Genomic DNA, 16898 nt, shown 5'->3' on the forward strand with positions numbered 1-16898 from the left:
CCAGCAGTTTAGTGGCAATAGGGCCAAGGGAGCAGGAGGTGGGTCTCATGGACAAGATGAGCCTGGAGGTGGCATGAGGGGAGATAGAAAAGAAACCAAAAAAAGACACAGGGTTGGATTTAATGAGCACCCCACTGCGACTGGAGGTGGGGGAGCATAGTGGTGGCGCTGCCGATACTGCTGAGCTGCCAGCCCTTGGAGGTGGGATTCCCATCTTCAAAGGGGCGGGAATCCCGGCATCAGCCACTTATGTAACGGAACAACATTAAGATCACGCTGTGGGTGGTGAGGAGGGCTCGGAAAGGCTGAGGTGGGGCTCCCCCCACCTTTTTGGGAGCCTGCCGGTGACACAAAATAAATCCCAGAAGTCCAGGGCTAGGGAAAGGGGTACCTTAGAGGAAGCCTGGCTCAGTAGATGAGTGGAAGGGAGGGAAGTGGCAGAGGCAGCTGAACAGATGGTCTCAATCTTAGTGACAAAGAAATCCATGAGCTCCTCGTACTTGTTGTTGAAGGTGAGGATTGAGGAGCCTGGGGAAAGCCTAGAGAAAAGAAACCGGGGTTGTCTTTGCACTCTAGGAAGATCCTAGAATAGCGAGCAGTTTTAGGAGACAGGAGCAGGACCTGATAGTACTTTATATGGTCCAGCCAAATCGGTCTGTAAATGTCTAAACCTGATATCTGCCATATCTGTTCAAATCTGCGTCTGTTACAACTCAGACAGCTAGACAGTGAAGGTTAGAACTGGAGCCTAGACCTTATACATTTACAAGCTTTTATTTAAGTTGACACACATTATATACCATGCATTTCCAATCCCAACAACTAGTTCCAGCCTATGAGCACAGGTAAATCCCCAGTTAATGACCACCATCTGAATACAATTAAATACTCCATTAATTTACAATTAACAGCATCCCTTAAACTTAGGGGAGCAGAGATGAGGTGTGTGTGTCAGTGAGAGTGAGAGTGAGAGTGAGAGTGAGTGACTGCGAGATTGCCCAAAACAGAAATGGTTTTAATGGGGGCTAGGACATCAATATTTGGGGAGGTGAGAGTGTGGTTGAGAAGACTGGTACTGAGGTGGTAAATGGAGGACCAACGGTTGGACTGTTGGGATTTTGAAAGTGCAGCTGTAATTGGGAGTTTTTTTCCCCAGGGATGGACACAGAAGGAAGTGGTGTTGCGAAGCAGGGAGAGGAGAATGTGGGTGAAGAGCAATACAAGGAAGTGATCCGAGATGGCCTTATCTATGATTGACATGATGATTGGTGAAGCCACGTAAGATGGCAAGGTTAAAGGGGGTGACCGTGAATATGGCTTGGGGAGTTTATATGGATTAAGAGATTAAGTTAGGATAGGAGGGCAGTGAACTCCGGGTAAGAAGAACAAGATGAATGAGTTGGAGTTTCAAATCACTGAGGAGAAGTTGCTTGTTGCAGAGGCTGAGGGAGGAAAGCAGTGGAGATATCTCAGCGAGAAAATTTTTTTGGTACTAGTCCTTAGTTTTTTATTCTTGTTTAATACTAATTAGAGATATAAATTTTGTGCAGAATGTCATTTTTAAATACAAACTGGTATACTTTCCTTGGCACCACTCATAGTAAGTTGGAACAACAGAGTTTGATAAGGACAGGATTGTTACGCCATGTGATGCACAATGCATTATTCTACTGAGGTGAAACTGTGAGCTTTTAACGTGTTGTGAAGTGAACAGTGGTTCAACTATTCAGAGTTTGATTTGGGACATTTTCTCATTGGAATGCGCTCAGTTTCAGTTGAGATTAAGAACACTCAGCCTCTTAATTTTTTTTTTACATCTGTAACAAAATGTGACACTTTCAGGTGCTAAATGTACCATTTTAAATTTACTACTAGTGGATGATCATGGTGTTGCTTTTGGCAAGTTGGAAAATACGCTAATTTGTAACAGAAGTGGTACAGATTGGAGTACCATGGATGACAATTGCATTTATTCAGGTGTTGGAGTTGGGGGGCAGTGAGTGGTGGATAGAGGAAATTACGAAGGGGATAAATGGAAATAGATGCGTGGTTGAGAAGGGAAGCAGAGGAATGAGACAGCAGAACAGGTGGACGAGATAAATGGCAAATAAGTCGGGGAAAATAAAAAACAATATGAAGATGCCAAATAAATAGATAAAGATGGTTTTTTAAAAAAAAAGGGTAAGGTATAAAATAAAGGAAGCTATTGAGCAAATGTGAAAAATAATTGGGAGGGATAGATGGTCAAGTGCCAGCAAGGGATTGGGAGGAGGTGGCCCAACATTTTTTTTCCTCATGGCATGCAGAAAGGGAAGAAATAAAACTATTACAAAGCTTCATAGCAGGTATTGAAAGAAATGAGTGGGGAGGAGGAAAGTCCATATCGGGCTATAGAGCAGCGAAAAAGACAGCAGCGGAGCGTCAGGAAACTGATAAAGTTGGTTGGTTGATATTGGTATGCTGATGAGGTGTGGCCTGAGTTTTGTAGGTGGCAGAGCATGCAAGATAGATGAAAAAGGGAGAAGTTTCTGTGTTTCTATTGGTGGGAAGATTATCAAATGACAAAGACAAACATTTACAGAGCGAGAATTACTGAACATCAGTTTCAACATTTCAAGCATGACCCATAAAGCAAGGATAGTGGATGGAAAATGCACATCATAAAATAAAACTTTAATAACAGATAGATAGGGCCAGATTTTGTGATGATGGCTGGAGGCGAATGTGGCTTATGTCAGGGCCCCGAGCAGCCTGCTACACGTGATCCAGCAGCGACCGGCTAATTAAGGCGAATGAGGCATGGGGCTAACCAATTACATGGATGGTGGTGGGGTAGAACAATAGTTCTCAGATGATGTCTCCCTCCACCTGCCAGGGAAAGTTGGGCGATTGTCTTACCCAGAGATGGGAGGAGGAGAGCTGGGAGACTAACCAAGCAAGCCTGGCTGCAGATTCCAGAGGAGGTCAGAACCATGGAGTCACCCTGAGGATCTGGATTCAGTGCCGCAAGGGGCTCAATGACCACATCCAGGCAGCAAAAGTGAGTATCTCTTAAAGCCTTCAGCTCTTGGGTTTACATTTGTCAGAGGAGAAGGAGCCCAGCTGGACATGGGCAAAAGGTCAAGGGATGCAAACAAACTGCTGGATGAATGGCGAAATGGCCCTGAAAGAAGGTCATTTGTTATTTGAGACCCTCATGGTATCACTGGAAAGGGGGCGGATGCAGGAGGCATCTGTGCACCCCCATCTGTAATCGATGGATAAACATCTACATGCGTCTTGGGACTTTTCTCACTGAGAGACCAACATCCCTGTGTCTGCAAGAGAAAATTGCACACAAATGGGAGAGCGCGGGCCAAGACTGGTGGCGGGCTGTCGATTCTTCATTTCCTGAACCCGATGGAGGAGGCGGCTGTGGAGCTGGTTGGGCTGCAGGATGGAAGAAGCATTGCGGACAGAGAGACAATGAGTAAGGTTGTCACGGGGTACAAGGGTGCATCTGCAGTGGTGAAGCCATGTTGCTCATTGTGCATCAGGGATCCCCAACATCGGGGTACGTGATATGTTGGGAGAGAGGCCCTTGACCCTTCAACATCTCTGTTCTCTCATGCAGGTCTTGCAGAACCTACTCAAAGAGCCTCTGAGACTGAGGGAGAGTCTGCCATCTCAGACAGGGAGGACGGAGCCTCAGAGGGTCCATCACCTTGCACCCTCCACCAGCATAGATACTCTCACATCAGTGGGTATGCACTCGTGATTAGATTCAGGCACAAAAGCTGGTGAGCACATCACAGACTCACCCAAGCAGTTGACAATGACTGTGACAGCCCAGGCTTCTGACAGTCAGAGGAAAGATGGAGGCCAAGCCTATGATGTGCCCTGGGCTAATGATGTGCCTCTGCTGTCATCAGCTTCATGGGAAATGCTGCAGCAGAAGGTCAGGCAACATCTAGCAGAGATGCCAGAGGCTATGTGTGCTCAAGCACAGATGATGAGGAGTCCATCCAGGCCTTGAGTGCTGCACTGTCTCTGACTGGTGTCATCCATCGAAAGATCGGCAGCTCTGATGGAGAGCCACATGCAGTCGAGCACTCACTCTCTGCAGGACCATTTGTGCAGACCTGCAAACCCATGCCTTGACATGAGTACAAGGCAGCAGTGTCAAGGCGAGAAGGGGACTGGGGTCTAAAGGCCTGCTGAGGCTGGGAAAAAGAACCCGACCGATACACAGCGGACCCGAGCCCGACCTGGCCCAAGTCCCTCCAATTTCGCCCCGAGCCCAACCCGACCATCCCTTTACTTACCTTCCTACTAGGAAGCTCCACGAAGCTGCAGCGCATGCGTGATGATGTCATAGTGATGACACTCGCTCACTGCGCAGACTCAGTTTCGTCCTGGACTCTCAGCTCAGGTAAGTTTTTTATTTTTAATACTTACCGGCAGAGCACTTACCATGTGTGGCCGGCCCAACCTGAGCACTACACTGACTCGGCCCAGCCTGAGCCCGAGCCTGAAAGCCGGACCCAGAAGAGGGGCCCGACCCGACCTTAACCCGATACATGTTGTCGGGTCCCAGTCGGGTAGCAGGCATTTACTGGGGTCCTGGAGTCACCATCAGGTCCTCTACCCCCTCAGGTCAGCAGGGAGGCACACGTTTGCCTTGCAAGGGAGGAGAAGCAGCTGCCCAGCGCTGCTGGGGGCTCCTCTCAGGGTGCTTTAGATGTGACCAGCAGTTCCTCTGCTCCTTTGCCAGTGACACCAGGGTCATCATCCCTGACGACAGAGGGTGCTACTGCTTCTGTACAGGTGACCCCCAACATGCTGGGGCCCACTAGGCCTCAAGCAATTGGAAGACAACCGCCAAAGGCAGCAAGGTCAGCAGCCTGCCTCCACTTCGGCTGGCAGCGCTGGGGGAACACCTTGTAGGAGTGCGTGCAAAGGAATGAAGAAGGGTACCTGGAATCATGGGGTTTTAAACTGGTGAATGTGTATTGTAGGTGGAAAGGGTAGCGTTTGCTGTCACGGTCAATGTAAAGAATTTTTTCCAACAAACGAGATCTCCTTCCTATTCCTTATGGCCTCTAGAGCTTTGTTTCAACCCAGCCTCTGTGAAGAGGCTTGAGGCGAGGCATCATGCTGGAGTCCAGTCTGGAGGATTGCCAGACCAGCGCTGGGCAACTCACAAACAATGATCGTTTCCTGAAAGAACAGGGCATAAAGGTGCGTCTTTATTGGTCAATGTACAACTTGCAATAAGGATCAAAAGGAAACATGAATGTATAAGAACATCGTGAGCCTCCCTTACGGACTCCCTCATGGAATCTCTCCTGTTAACCGTGGGGTCCCTCATCCGGGGATTCTTGGCCAGCTTCCTCCTCCGCATTTCATCGTCCAAGGAGGCATCATGTTCCTCACAGTCCTCATTGTTCAACGTCTCTCCCCTCTGCAGCACCAGGTTGTGCAGTGCACAGCAAACTACCACTATATATACGAGACCCTCGCCAGGGCATACTGAAGGGCTTCACCGGACTGATCTAGGCACCTGAATCTGATCTTCAGCAGACCAATGATCTGTTCTATAGTCGCTCACATTGTTCCGTGGCATGTGTTGTACCTCTCCTCTGTATCTGTGCGAGGGCTCCTCACAGACATCAGTAGCCATATCCTCACTGCGTAGCCCTTATCATAGAGCCATATATGCCATTCGGCACATTGAGTCCACACCAGCTCTCCATGGGGCTATTCAGCCAGACCCATACCCCCACTTGATCCCCATAGCCCTGCAATCCATTTCCTTCAAGTGGCCATCCAATTTCTTTCTGAAGTCACTGATGGTCTCCGCTTCTATCACCCTTGTGGACAGTGAGTTCCAGGTTATTATCACCCACTGCGTAAAAAAGTTCTCCTTCACATTCCCCCTGTATCTCTTGCCCAAAATCTTCAATCTGTGTCCCCTAGTCCTTGTACCATTAATTAATGGGAACAGTTTTTCCTTCTCTAACTTATCTAAGCCTGTCATAATCTTGTACACTTCTATTAAATCTACCCTCAAACTGTTCTAAAGAGAACCCCAGTTTTTCCAGTTAGTTCCAATCTAACCTTGTAACTAAAATCCTCCATCCCTGGAATCATTCTGGTAAATCTCCTCTGCAGCCTCTCAAGGACCCTCACATCCTTCCTGAAGTGTGGTGACCAGAACTGGGCACAATACTCCAGTTGGGGCCGATCCAAAGCTTTATAAAGGTTCAGCATAACTTCCCTGCTTTGGTACTCCATGCCTCTATTTATGGAGACCAAGATCCCATATGCTTTACTAATCACTCTCTCAATATGTCCTACCACCTTCAAAGATCAATGCACATGCACACCCAGGTCCCTTTTTTAATAGCAGAGTTCGAAAGAGTGTGCAGGAAGTAGATATTGCCTCACCCTCAGCCTATTCCTTCTGCCAAAATGCATCACCTCACACGTCAGCATTAAATTCCATCTGCCACCTCTCTGTCCATTCTGATAGCCCATGCCTTATAGCAGGCAGTTCATATCCTCACTGTTTGCCACATCTTCAAGTTTGGTATCATCGGCAAATTTTGAGATTCTACTCTGCATTCCAAGATGCAAGTCATTTATATAGAACGAAAAATGCAGTGGTCCCAGCACTGACCCTTGAGGAATGCCACTGTCTACCATCCTCCAGTCTGAAAAGCAACTATTTACTACAAAATGCAGTTTTCTGTCCTTATGCCAATTTTTTTTTATCCAATTAGACACTGACTCGCATATTCCATGAGCCTCAGTTTTGTTAACCAGCCTTTTATATGGTACCTTATCAAATGCTTTCTTAAAATCCATATAAACAACATGCACCACATTCCCTTCATCAACCTTCTCTGTTACTTCATCAAAAAATTCAATTAGATTAGTCAAGCATGATCTGCCTTTTACAAATCCACGCTGGCTATCCTTAATTAACTCAAATCTCTCCAAGTGTGTGTTGATTTTTTTCCCTGATTATTGTTTCTAAAACCTTACCCACCACTGATGTTAAACTAACTGGTCTGTAGTTGCAAGGACCGTCCTTCCACCCTTCCTTGAATAAGTGTGTCACATTTGCCACTCTCCAATCCACTGGCACCTCCCCTGTATCCAGGGAAGTTTGGAAAACTATACCACTATCTCCATCCTCACTTCCTTCAGCAACCTGGGATGCAAGCCTTCCAGACAACCCTAAGCATAACCAGCTTTTTAGTACCTCCCCCCTCAATTTTTACCTTATCCATTGCCTCTACTCTCTCTGCTTCTACCAATATTTTGTCAGATTTCACTTCCTTAGTGAACACTGATACAAAGTACTCATTAAGTATATTAACCTTGCCCTGTGCCTCTAACCATATATTATCCTCTTTTGGGTTCCCTTTTACGTTGACTGCCATTCTATTCTCAAATCTCTCTTTGCCAGTTTTATTTACCTCTTCACCTCCCCTCTCAACTTATTGTATTTGGCCTGGTTCTCACTTGAATAATTCATCTGATATGCAACATACACCCTTCCTTTTTTGTTTCATCATAATCTCTATCTCCCTCTTCATCCAAAGAGTGCTGTTTTTGGTTGCCTTACCTTTTGCCCTTGTTGGAATGTACTAGCCTGTACCCGAAGCATCTTTTTCTTAAAGGTAACCCATTGTTCCAATACAGCTCTTCCTGCCAGTCTGGCAAGATCCCTTCTCATCACATTGCAATTAGCCCTCTTCTAATCTAGACATTCTACCTTATTTTGTTTCTTGCTTTTTTGCAATACGAGTTTAAACCTCATGATACGATGATCACTCTTGCCCAAGTGCTCACGACAGGTACTTGGTCCACTTGGCCCACCTCATTTCCCAGCACCAGGTTCAGCAATGCCTCCTTTCTATTTAGGCTGAGTACATGCCGATCAAGAAAGTTCTCCTGAACACATATCAGAAATTCCTCCCCCTCCTTACCTTTTACTCTAAAATTATCCCAATCCATATTTGGTTGATTAAATTCCCCCAATATCACCACTCTATAGTTTTTGCACATCTCAATTCCCTGCAGATTTGCTCCCTTCTCTCACACTAACTCTAACCAAATGGATTCTGTCCTTGCCCCTTCAAGGACATCCTCCCTTTCCAACACTTCAATGTATTCCCTAATCAGGACTGCCACCCCGCCTCCCTTTTTTCCTTCTCTATCTTTTCTGGACACTTTATATCCCTGTATATTAAGTGCCCAGTCCTCACCATTTTTAAGCCACAAAAGCATTTTACCTATGCAAGCACAATCTGAGAGTGGTATTGTTGTTGTTCTAGCCATAGTCCCAAAGGAATCTCTTCCCATTAGACACAGAGAGACAGCTGGTAATATATAGCTCGAGGGTCACCACTCCGCAAGCATGGGGCAAGGCGAGGAGGCAGGCCTCCATGAACCATCATGGCCGGTATGGGGAGTGAACCCACGTTGTTGCCGTCTTTCTGCATCACACTTTAGCCATCTAGCCAACTGAGCTAACCTGACCATCCCTGATGGTGCGCGGGTGGCCTGAAATGTTCTGGCACCTGGGGCTGCCTCAAAATGTAGGCATTGTGACAAATTCCCTGGAAGAGTGTACAGACCTGCAAGATCCATTTACAGTGATCACAGACCAGTTGTACATTGAGGGAGTGGAAGCCCTTCCTGCTGATGTAAGCTGCTGGCTGATGTTCAGCAGCCTTGATGGCCACATGCATGCAGTCACTAACACCCTGCACCTGGGAAAATCCAGAGATGGCCCCGAACCTGATGGACCTTTCAGCTTGTGAGATGGGATCCATGCAGAAGTGCACACAGTCGCCTGTCCTCCTGAAAAGGGCATTGTTGACCTTCTTGATGCATTAACGGGCTGCTGACTGAGATCCCACAGGTCCCCAGTGGATCCCTGGAATGATCCAGAAACATAAAAGTTCAACGCCACAATGATCTTCAGCACCACTGGCATTGGATTTCCACCAAGTCCCCTGGGGCACAGCTCATCCTGCATCATAGTGCATAGTTTAGTGATGGTCTCCCTGGAGAGGCGGAGTCTTCGTTGGCACTGCCTCTCAAACATCTGCAGGTAGCTGAGCCTCAACCGGTAGGCCCTCTCTGCAGGGTACGTTCTTCTGCGTAGGGCAGTCACCTGTCTTTCCCCTCTGCCGCCTTCACCACTGTCTGGAGGCCGCTGCTGACCCTCCTGTAGTCTCACAGGTCGTTGTGGTGCCTGGACCTCCCTTCCACTCTGTTGCAGAGATAGTGGATGGGCTGGCTATGATTTTCCAAAATTCCCTAGATTCTGGGACTGTTCCAGCAGATTGGAAGTTAGCAAATGTAACACCACTATTCAAGGAAGGAGGGAGAAAGAAAATAGGGAACTACAGGCCAGTTAGCCTGAATTAGTTATCCGGAAAGTGCTGGATTATATTTTTAAGGAAGTATTAACAATGCACCTAAAACAAGTCAACATGGTTTTCCAAAAGGGAAATCCTATCTGACCAATTTATTGGAGTTTTATGAGAATGTAACTAGATGGGTAGATAAAGGGGAACCAGTAGATAGATTTCCAAAAGGCATTCGATAAGGTTCCACACAAAAAGTCAACAGGCAAGATAAGGGCTCATGGAGTTGGGGGTGATATATTAGCATGGAACGAGGACTGGCTAACAGACAGGAGGCAGAGAGTAGTGATAAATGGGCATTTTCAAGTAGGCAGGCTGTGACTAGTGGAGTGCTGCAAGGATCAGTGCTGGACCTCAGCTACTGACAATCTATTTCAATGACTCAGATGAAGAGACAGAGAGTAATGTATCTAAGTTTGCTGACGATATAAAGCTAGGTGGGAATGCAAGCTGTGAGGACGCAGAGAGGTTGCAAAGAATCACAGAATAATTACAGCACTGAAGGCGGCCATTTGACCCATCCTGTCCCTGGCGGCCCTCCTAAGGAGCAATTCACGTACTGCCACTCCCCACCCCCTCCCCATATTCCTGCACGTTCCTCCTCTTCAGATATTTAGAATATTTAGAAAATGTGGAAAAATTTATGGCACAGAAGAAGGGGACTCTACTCACTGTCTCTGCACCTACTGAAAAACAAAACACCCAGCCTTATCCCATTTTCCAGCTCTTGGTCCATACCCCTGGAGGTTACAGGACTTCAGGTGCATATCCAGCCACCTTTTAGATAATGACAGGTTAAGTGAGTAGGCAACAAGATGGCAGATGGAGTAAAATGTGGGGAAGTGTGAGATTATTCACTTTGGTAGTGTAAATAGAAAAGCAAATTTTTTTAAAAAGGCATGGAACTTGTAAATGTTGATGTTCAAAGAGACTTGGGTGTACTTGTACAAGGAACACAAAAAGTTAGCTTGGAGGTACAGCAAGCAATTAGAAAAGAAAATGACATGTTGGCCTTTATTGCAAGGGGATTGGAATACAAGAATAAAGAAGTCTTGCTACAATTGTACGAGGCTTTGGTGAAACCACATCTGGAATACTGTGTGCAATTTTGGTCTCCGTATTTAAGGAAGGATATACTTGCATTGGAGGCAGTACAGTGAAGGTTCACTAAAGTGGTCCCTGGGATGAGCAGGTTGTCCTATGATAGGCTGAGTAAACTGGGTCTATATTCTCTGGAGTTTAGAAGAATGAGAGATGATCTCATTGAAATGTACAAGATTATGGAGGGGCTTGACAGGGTAGATACTGGGACATTGTTTCCCCTGGCTGGGGAATCTAGAGCAAAGGGGCACAGTTTCAGAATAAGGGGCCGATCATTTAGGACTGAAAGGGTTGTAAATCTTTGGAATTTTCTACCCAGAGGGTTTGTGGATGCGCTATCACTGAATATATTTAAGGTTGAGATAGACAGATTTTTGGGCTCTCAGGGAATCAAGGGATATGGGGAGCAGGCGGGAAAGTGGAATTGAAGCCCAAGATCAACCATGATCATACTGAATGGTGGAGCAGGCTCAACAGGCCACTACTCCTGCTCCTATTTCTCTTCAAGAGGTCCCCGAAGCCTCGATGACTGAGGCCCATGATAGGTGGCCTCTCCTCAAGTGCAAGGCCTTTACTGCAAACGGCTGCCCTCCTTTCCCCCACCTGTCACCTACGAGGTGGCACTTGTCTGTTGCCCCCCTGTTATGGCACCCCTGCAGTTCTGGTCCCTTGCCCCCACTCCAGAGACTATGCCTGATGCCTTCCCTTCTTCACTCTGCCTGACAGTCAATACTGCCTCTTCCTATGGCCTCCCATTGCAGCCAGTAATGAGCTCCTGCCTCCATGTCATCTCCCTCAACCAGGCAGGGTTCTGAAGCCTCATGATTCCCATGCGTTGTTAATAATATTTAAAACTAAGAATAAAATTGCTGTCAGTAGGCTTCTTAAGTACCTTAATTGCTCACACACGGCGTCGATTTCTGATCTTTGCCCTCCATGTTTGCCACCATATACAAAATCAGGATGGGATGTTGGACCTGCTGTCTATTGTCTCCTGTCCTGATTTTTGCTCCCTCACCCTCCATCTCCATTCCCATCCCAAAGGTCCACACAAAATTCATCCCAAAAGTGCAAGAACCTCACTTTACAAAACAGATGAAATGAAAATGGCTTCACTTTAGGAGGTTATTTGATTCAGAATTGATTTGCATTTAATACTAAAAATAACCAGCAAAATGCCACAATATTTTCCCAACACTTTTTCTAGCTTGACTTCTAGACTTTAGTAAAATTATACTTGCACCTCAGGTGTTTCTGCATTATATCACTTCATCATTAAAATGGAAGAACACTGCAAAATGCAAATCCAAAAGACTGAAGATTATTACTGACAGGTTTGCATCTCAAGAGTTAAATTTAAAACTCAAACTTTACTCCGATTAACCTGATTTCTACTTTCAGTGATCTAACCACATTACACTTCAAGTGGAGGACATGGGAGTTTAGTGGCAACAGTTCCAGATGGTACGAAAGACATGGTACCCAAGAATAGAATTAAATTCAAACTAAGCAAGCTATATAACACTGAAATATGTAGCTTATTTTCGTACCTGAATCAGATGAATGGGGACGGTGCTGAGTGTGTCGCAGGGGCAGAAGTGGCTGTGATGGTGAAAAAGTTGGACTCACTTTGCTGAAAGAAACGCAAAAGAAATAATGAATTGTATAAATAGAAGAAACATTTCCAGTTCACTCCTTGTAGCTAAATCATATATATGATTTTGTTACATGCAACAGGAAATCTTTCTCTGCAGCCTGTAAGTATTGTGCTCCACAAAAAGATCTGATGGACTGCAATTATTTAATGGCACCCTGCCACCCTTACCAATTTTGCTGTCCCCTCCCTCACCAATAGTTAGGATCTGTGCAAATTTGGTGTGAATTTAGCATCTGATTTTCCTCCATAAATGACCAATGGAAGACAGAAAAGAAGTGAATACAGGAATAGTGGGATATATGATGAAAGGTTGGGCACATGGGCTTGTCCAGCCTAATGGCCCTTATCTGTTCCTAAATATGATGTGTTCCTAAAGTCGTCATTTCAATGAAACCACATATAGGAAACAAAGCCGGGTCTAATTTAAAAATCTACTTGTTCAATGTGCAGCCGGTTGTTTTTACCTAATCATTAGAGCAACAGCACCTCAGAGAATCAATTCCCTCACATACCAATGAACACACTTTGATATTACTCTGTGTATACATCAACTGTCTTCAACATTTTACCAAACCAATTCAGGCTGGAGACAATGAATGACTGTATACTGCAGAACTTTCACCTCATCTACTTTGCTTGAAATATGTTCTGAAATAACTCATCAAAAATCTACCTGCAGCCGAACTCTGAGTTGGGAGAAGTATCCATGAAACTTTTTCTGGTGGCATTTGAAATTGGGAAAGCAGCAGGGATGTTCCGTATTGGGTGGAGTAGTTGAGCTGTGGATAAAGTTAGACATTTAATATTTGTAGAAGTACAAAACTGTCCAGCACTTTGTAGCTGGCACATATGAAAGAAATAAACTAACAGTGAACAGATTTGTTTTGATCAGAAACTACTAATAAAGATCTATATGTGTGTATACACACACTTAATCAAATGCAGTTTAGCACAATTTTGAATTTTTAAAAAAAGAAATTATACAGCTACATTAAAATATTTACATCAAAACTGCAATCTGCAATAATCACAGCATCTTCAAACATGCGGTTTAACCCTCTGTATCATGCCCCGATATAACCGTTAGCTTCCATTTTGTATCTGTTCTGCCAACAAACTTAGCACACCAGAAAGATTTAATTTGGCACTCCACATTCCACACTGTTATTGTTGTGTAAAATTTTTAACCCACTTTCCTCAGCTGTCATCTCCCAGAACTCTGCTTTAACTGAGAAGGTGCAACAGTCTTGGCCAACTTTTCCACAGCCAACACCAATACAACTCAATGACAGGCCAAAAGGTGGCAATGCAGTGTTTGAATGCAGAGGTGAAGTTGGGATTCAACTTGTGATCTTCTGGTTGGGAAGAATACCTTACCAGTGCAGCTACTCTACACGACAAGAAATCATAAAAGAGCTTCAACACTATAAACACTAAATCATCACCACCGACACCACACTACATATGCACATTAAGATTCAAGTTTCAAGTATTTACCTTCCACCTGAGGAGCCACTCTAGGTTGCACAAAAGGGGGCTTCACCACTTCAAACCACCAGAACAGCTCTGCCATAAATACCAGGTAGTTATTCTGCAAAAAAAGCACATTAAAACAGAGTGGAACACTTCTTCTAAAAATAAAGACAATGATGAGAAACACCTACATATTTTGTAATGAAATGTAAAACTGTTACCCTTCCACTATTAGTTAGAACACATTAGAAGTTCACAATTCATGTTTTTATGAGAAGTAGAAGAAACCTTTTTTGATTTCTACTAATTAGTTACCGACCAAAACACAAACTCATGATTTTGAAATATGTGGATAAAACAGGAATGAGGAATATCAGCCAATCATAAGGCACCTGCAATAATAATGTTTTAATACTTCTCAAACTGGTAAGGAGCCATTAACCCAGTATAAATCTCTCCAACTTCATTAATCTAGCTGTGGATCGAGCAACTAAGTCACACAAAGAAATGATAAATTATGAGGAAACTAGTGAAGTTCATTGGTGTTTCTGCACAGTGAATCAGATGACATACTGTTTTATAGCAAATGCTAGGTGGTACTTTGTAATGGACAATGTTTTGCTCTGTTGCTGAAGTGCAGCTTTGTTTAATGAGATCTGCTGCTTTAAGGGAAATAAAGTTCAAATGAGGTAAATTGGAGGTTATTTGCTCTTTACAAAAGAAATTTGCAGAGAGAGGTGCTAGGTCAGTTCCAGGTCAGTAACAATCTATGTGACTGCCTTTCTCCAGAGAGAAAATGTTTAACTTTAAATGTGTGCTGGCTGTTCTGCATGGTGTGCATCTGAGAGAGCAGGAGCCCAAAAGGAAGGTAGGCAGCAGTCAAAGAGCAGCAAATGGGATGGGAGGAACAATGGTTTTGTTCAGGAGAGTGGAGGTGCATCACTAAAGGGTCAATAACTTCCCCAAAGTGAAATATAGTACCCTCTTACATGTACAAGACAAGCTTTAAAGCTCCAAAGTGAACATTTGTTTCTTAAATCTAGAAAATATAGAGATATAATTTTAACAACTCATACGCCCTGAAATATCCTCATTTTAAGGCAGTTTCCACAAAACAAACTAATTGAAAGCTGGTTAGAGTACTGAAATAGTGAGTTTTATCATTTTTAATGAGTTGAGGTCTTTAAATCAACTTTGTAAAAGAATTGATACTTTGTTTACTGGAATGGATGTCAATAACTTCCATTTATATTATAACTTTAAAGTAACCCAAAGATCTTTACAGAGGTGAAATCAGAAATCAGTAGTGAGAGATGAATTGGAAGTGACCAAATACAATGTCAAAAGTAGTGTGGCATGGAGTGGAGGTGATATTTAGGAATGGAGGAGGATGTAGAGGGAGCTAGAAGCAAACCTTTCGTGGGATATGTAGGTGAGGAATTTGAATATGGGGGAATGGGAGATGTGAGCATAGAGTTGACTGGTGACAACTTATTTTAAGTGTCTTAGTAGGGTAAGGGAGGTTGGAGATAGGATGGTTGTGGAACAGGACTTCAGTCAATGTAACACACACAAAATTTCACATCTTTTGTTATGATTAAATTATTTTTTGTCAGTAGTTACTGTTCATGTGATGCTTGTACGGGAATGGAGGATCTCTTCAGCAGGTATGGGTCTTCTACATTTATTTTCATTGTTGTCAGTGGCTGTCCTCCTGGCTTTACATAAAACAGCTCAATTATTCAAAAAAACAGGCCCTTTCTTTAACAAAAATGTGCCTCATTTTTTCCCTAACTTTCAACATTGGTTTACCATGAGTTAACCCAGTCATTGAGTATGTTTAAAGTAGAGATTGATAGATTTCTAAATACAAATGACATAAGGGGATATAAGGATAGTGTGGGAAAAAGGCTTTGAAGTGGATGATCAGCCATGATCATATTGAAAGGCAGAGCAGGCTCGATGGTCTGAATGGCCTACTCCTGCTCCGATATTCTTATGTTCCTAAGTGTGAATTGAAAAATTCTTTTTTGGTAGTTCTTAATCTCTTCATGCCTCTTCTTGCAGGGGGTGGGGTACCTTTTCTGCCTCTTCCAGTATCCTTCACCTTTGATCTGTACTTTAGTGAGGAGGAGAAAGAGATGACATTCTAGTATAGGTTGAAATAACATTCTCATTCACTGCAGGAATCACAGAAAAACTGGGGCTTCTCATATTTCTGCAGTGACCTGTTCTATTTGTTTCGAAAAGAATAATGGAGCAATTCATTTGTTCAAATTAATGACAAGTAAAATGTAATGTTTATTTTATGAATTAGTTAAAATGAAACTGGTATGATTTTAACCTTGTATTTGGTAACTGGGTGCAGACTTATGCCTTGGATGGTGCTTGTGTGGTACAGACACACTTTGGTTTTCATAACTTTGCACTGGCTGACAATCTGTATGCCAGCTTTGACAGATGCAGTTTCAGGAAACATTCACAGCTCACAATTAACCCAATAAATATCAAAGAGCCAATTTGATTGGCATGTAATTTAAAATAGATCAGTTTCATCATCAAAAAATGCACAAACATTTTGGCAGTCCAGGGCCCAAAACAAATCCAGATGCATCAGTATTCCTGTGACAGCAATTGTTGATCTGGATCCTTTTGTGTGCTGAATAAGATCAGGAATAATAAAACCAATTATAACTGACAGGAAAGAAATCTTTTTACAAAGTTTCATAACTGGGCTTAATTATATTTGCCTTTTAATATTCTTCAGAACATGAGTTTAAATACCTACAAGATGATCTTTATCTGGGTAAGCTGCATTCGTACCCTATAAAGCACCCCTCTAGTTCATTAATACAGTTAAGTTCATGGCAGCTGTGAAATCTCCATGCCAACTGGCCCTGTAGTTGAAGACTGGATTCAAAACAGAAGAAAACTGCAACAAGATATTATCAAATCATTTTAATATCCATGTTTCATTCATAACACCATCAACCTATCTAGCTGTATATTAATATTTACAGAACAATCTGGCTTATTGGAACAGATGTGAAATACTGACATCATTTTACTGTACATCACATCTGACGCAGGACCCATCAGGGCTGCTCCTAAATGATTTTGCAAGACTGATCGAACAACAATCTGTTCAACAGCAGATGGCGGGCACAAGGTTTCAGCACATCACCCAACATAACTTTTGCTCTTTAACAGAACCATGGCAACCACAAGGTTCTGTTTCT

The 16898-nt window shown here is 43.7% G+C and overlaps 1 protein-coding gene across 3 annotated transcripts in view; it reads right to left on the reverse strand.

Annotated features, from left to right (window-relative positions):
* Nucleotides 1-16898, reverse strand: part of camsap2a (calmodulin regulated spectrin-associated protein family, member 2a) — a 234924-nt gene that overhangs the window by 35489 nt on the left and 182537 nt on the right. For all 3 annotated transcript variants that reach the window (XM_068037604.1, XM_068037603.1, XM_068037602.1), the window contains 3 exons: nt 13684-13777; nt 12860-12965; nt 12080-12162 (listed from right to left, as the gene is read on the reverse strand). In XM_068037604.1, coding sequence (XP_067893705.1) covers nt 12080-12162; nt 12860-12965; nt 13684-13777 — 283 coding nt within the window. The remainder of the gene's footprint in view (nt 1-12079; nt 12163-12859; nt 12966-13683; nt 13778-16898) is intronic.

The sequence above is a fragment of the Heterodontus francisci genome, chromosome 8, assembly GCF_036365525.1.
Source record: "Heterodontus francisci isolate sHetFra1 chromosome 8, sHetFra1.hap1, whole genome shotgun sequence".
In the NCBI taxonomy this organism is placed as follows: Eukaryota; Metazoa; Chordata; class Chondrichthyes; order Heterodontiformes; family Heterodontidae; genus Heterodontus; species Heterodontus francisci.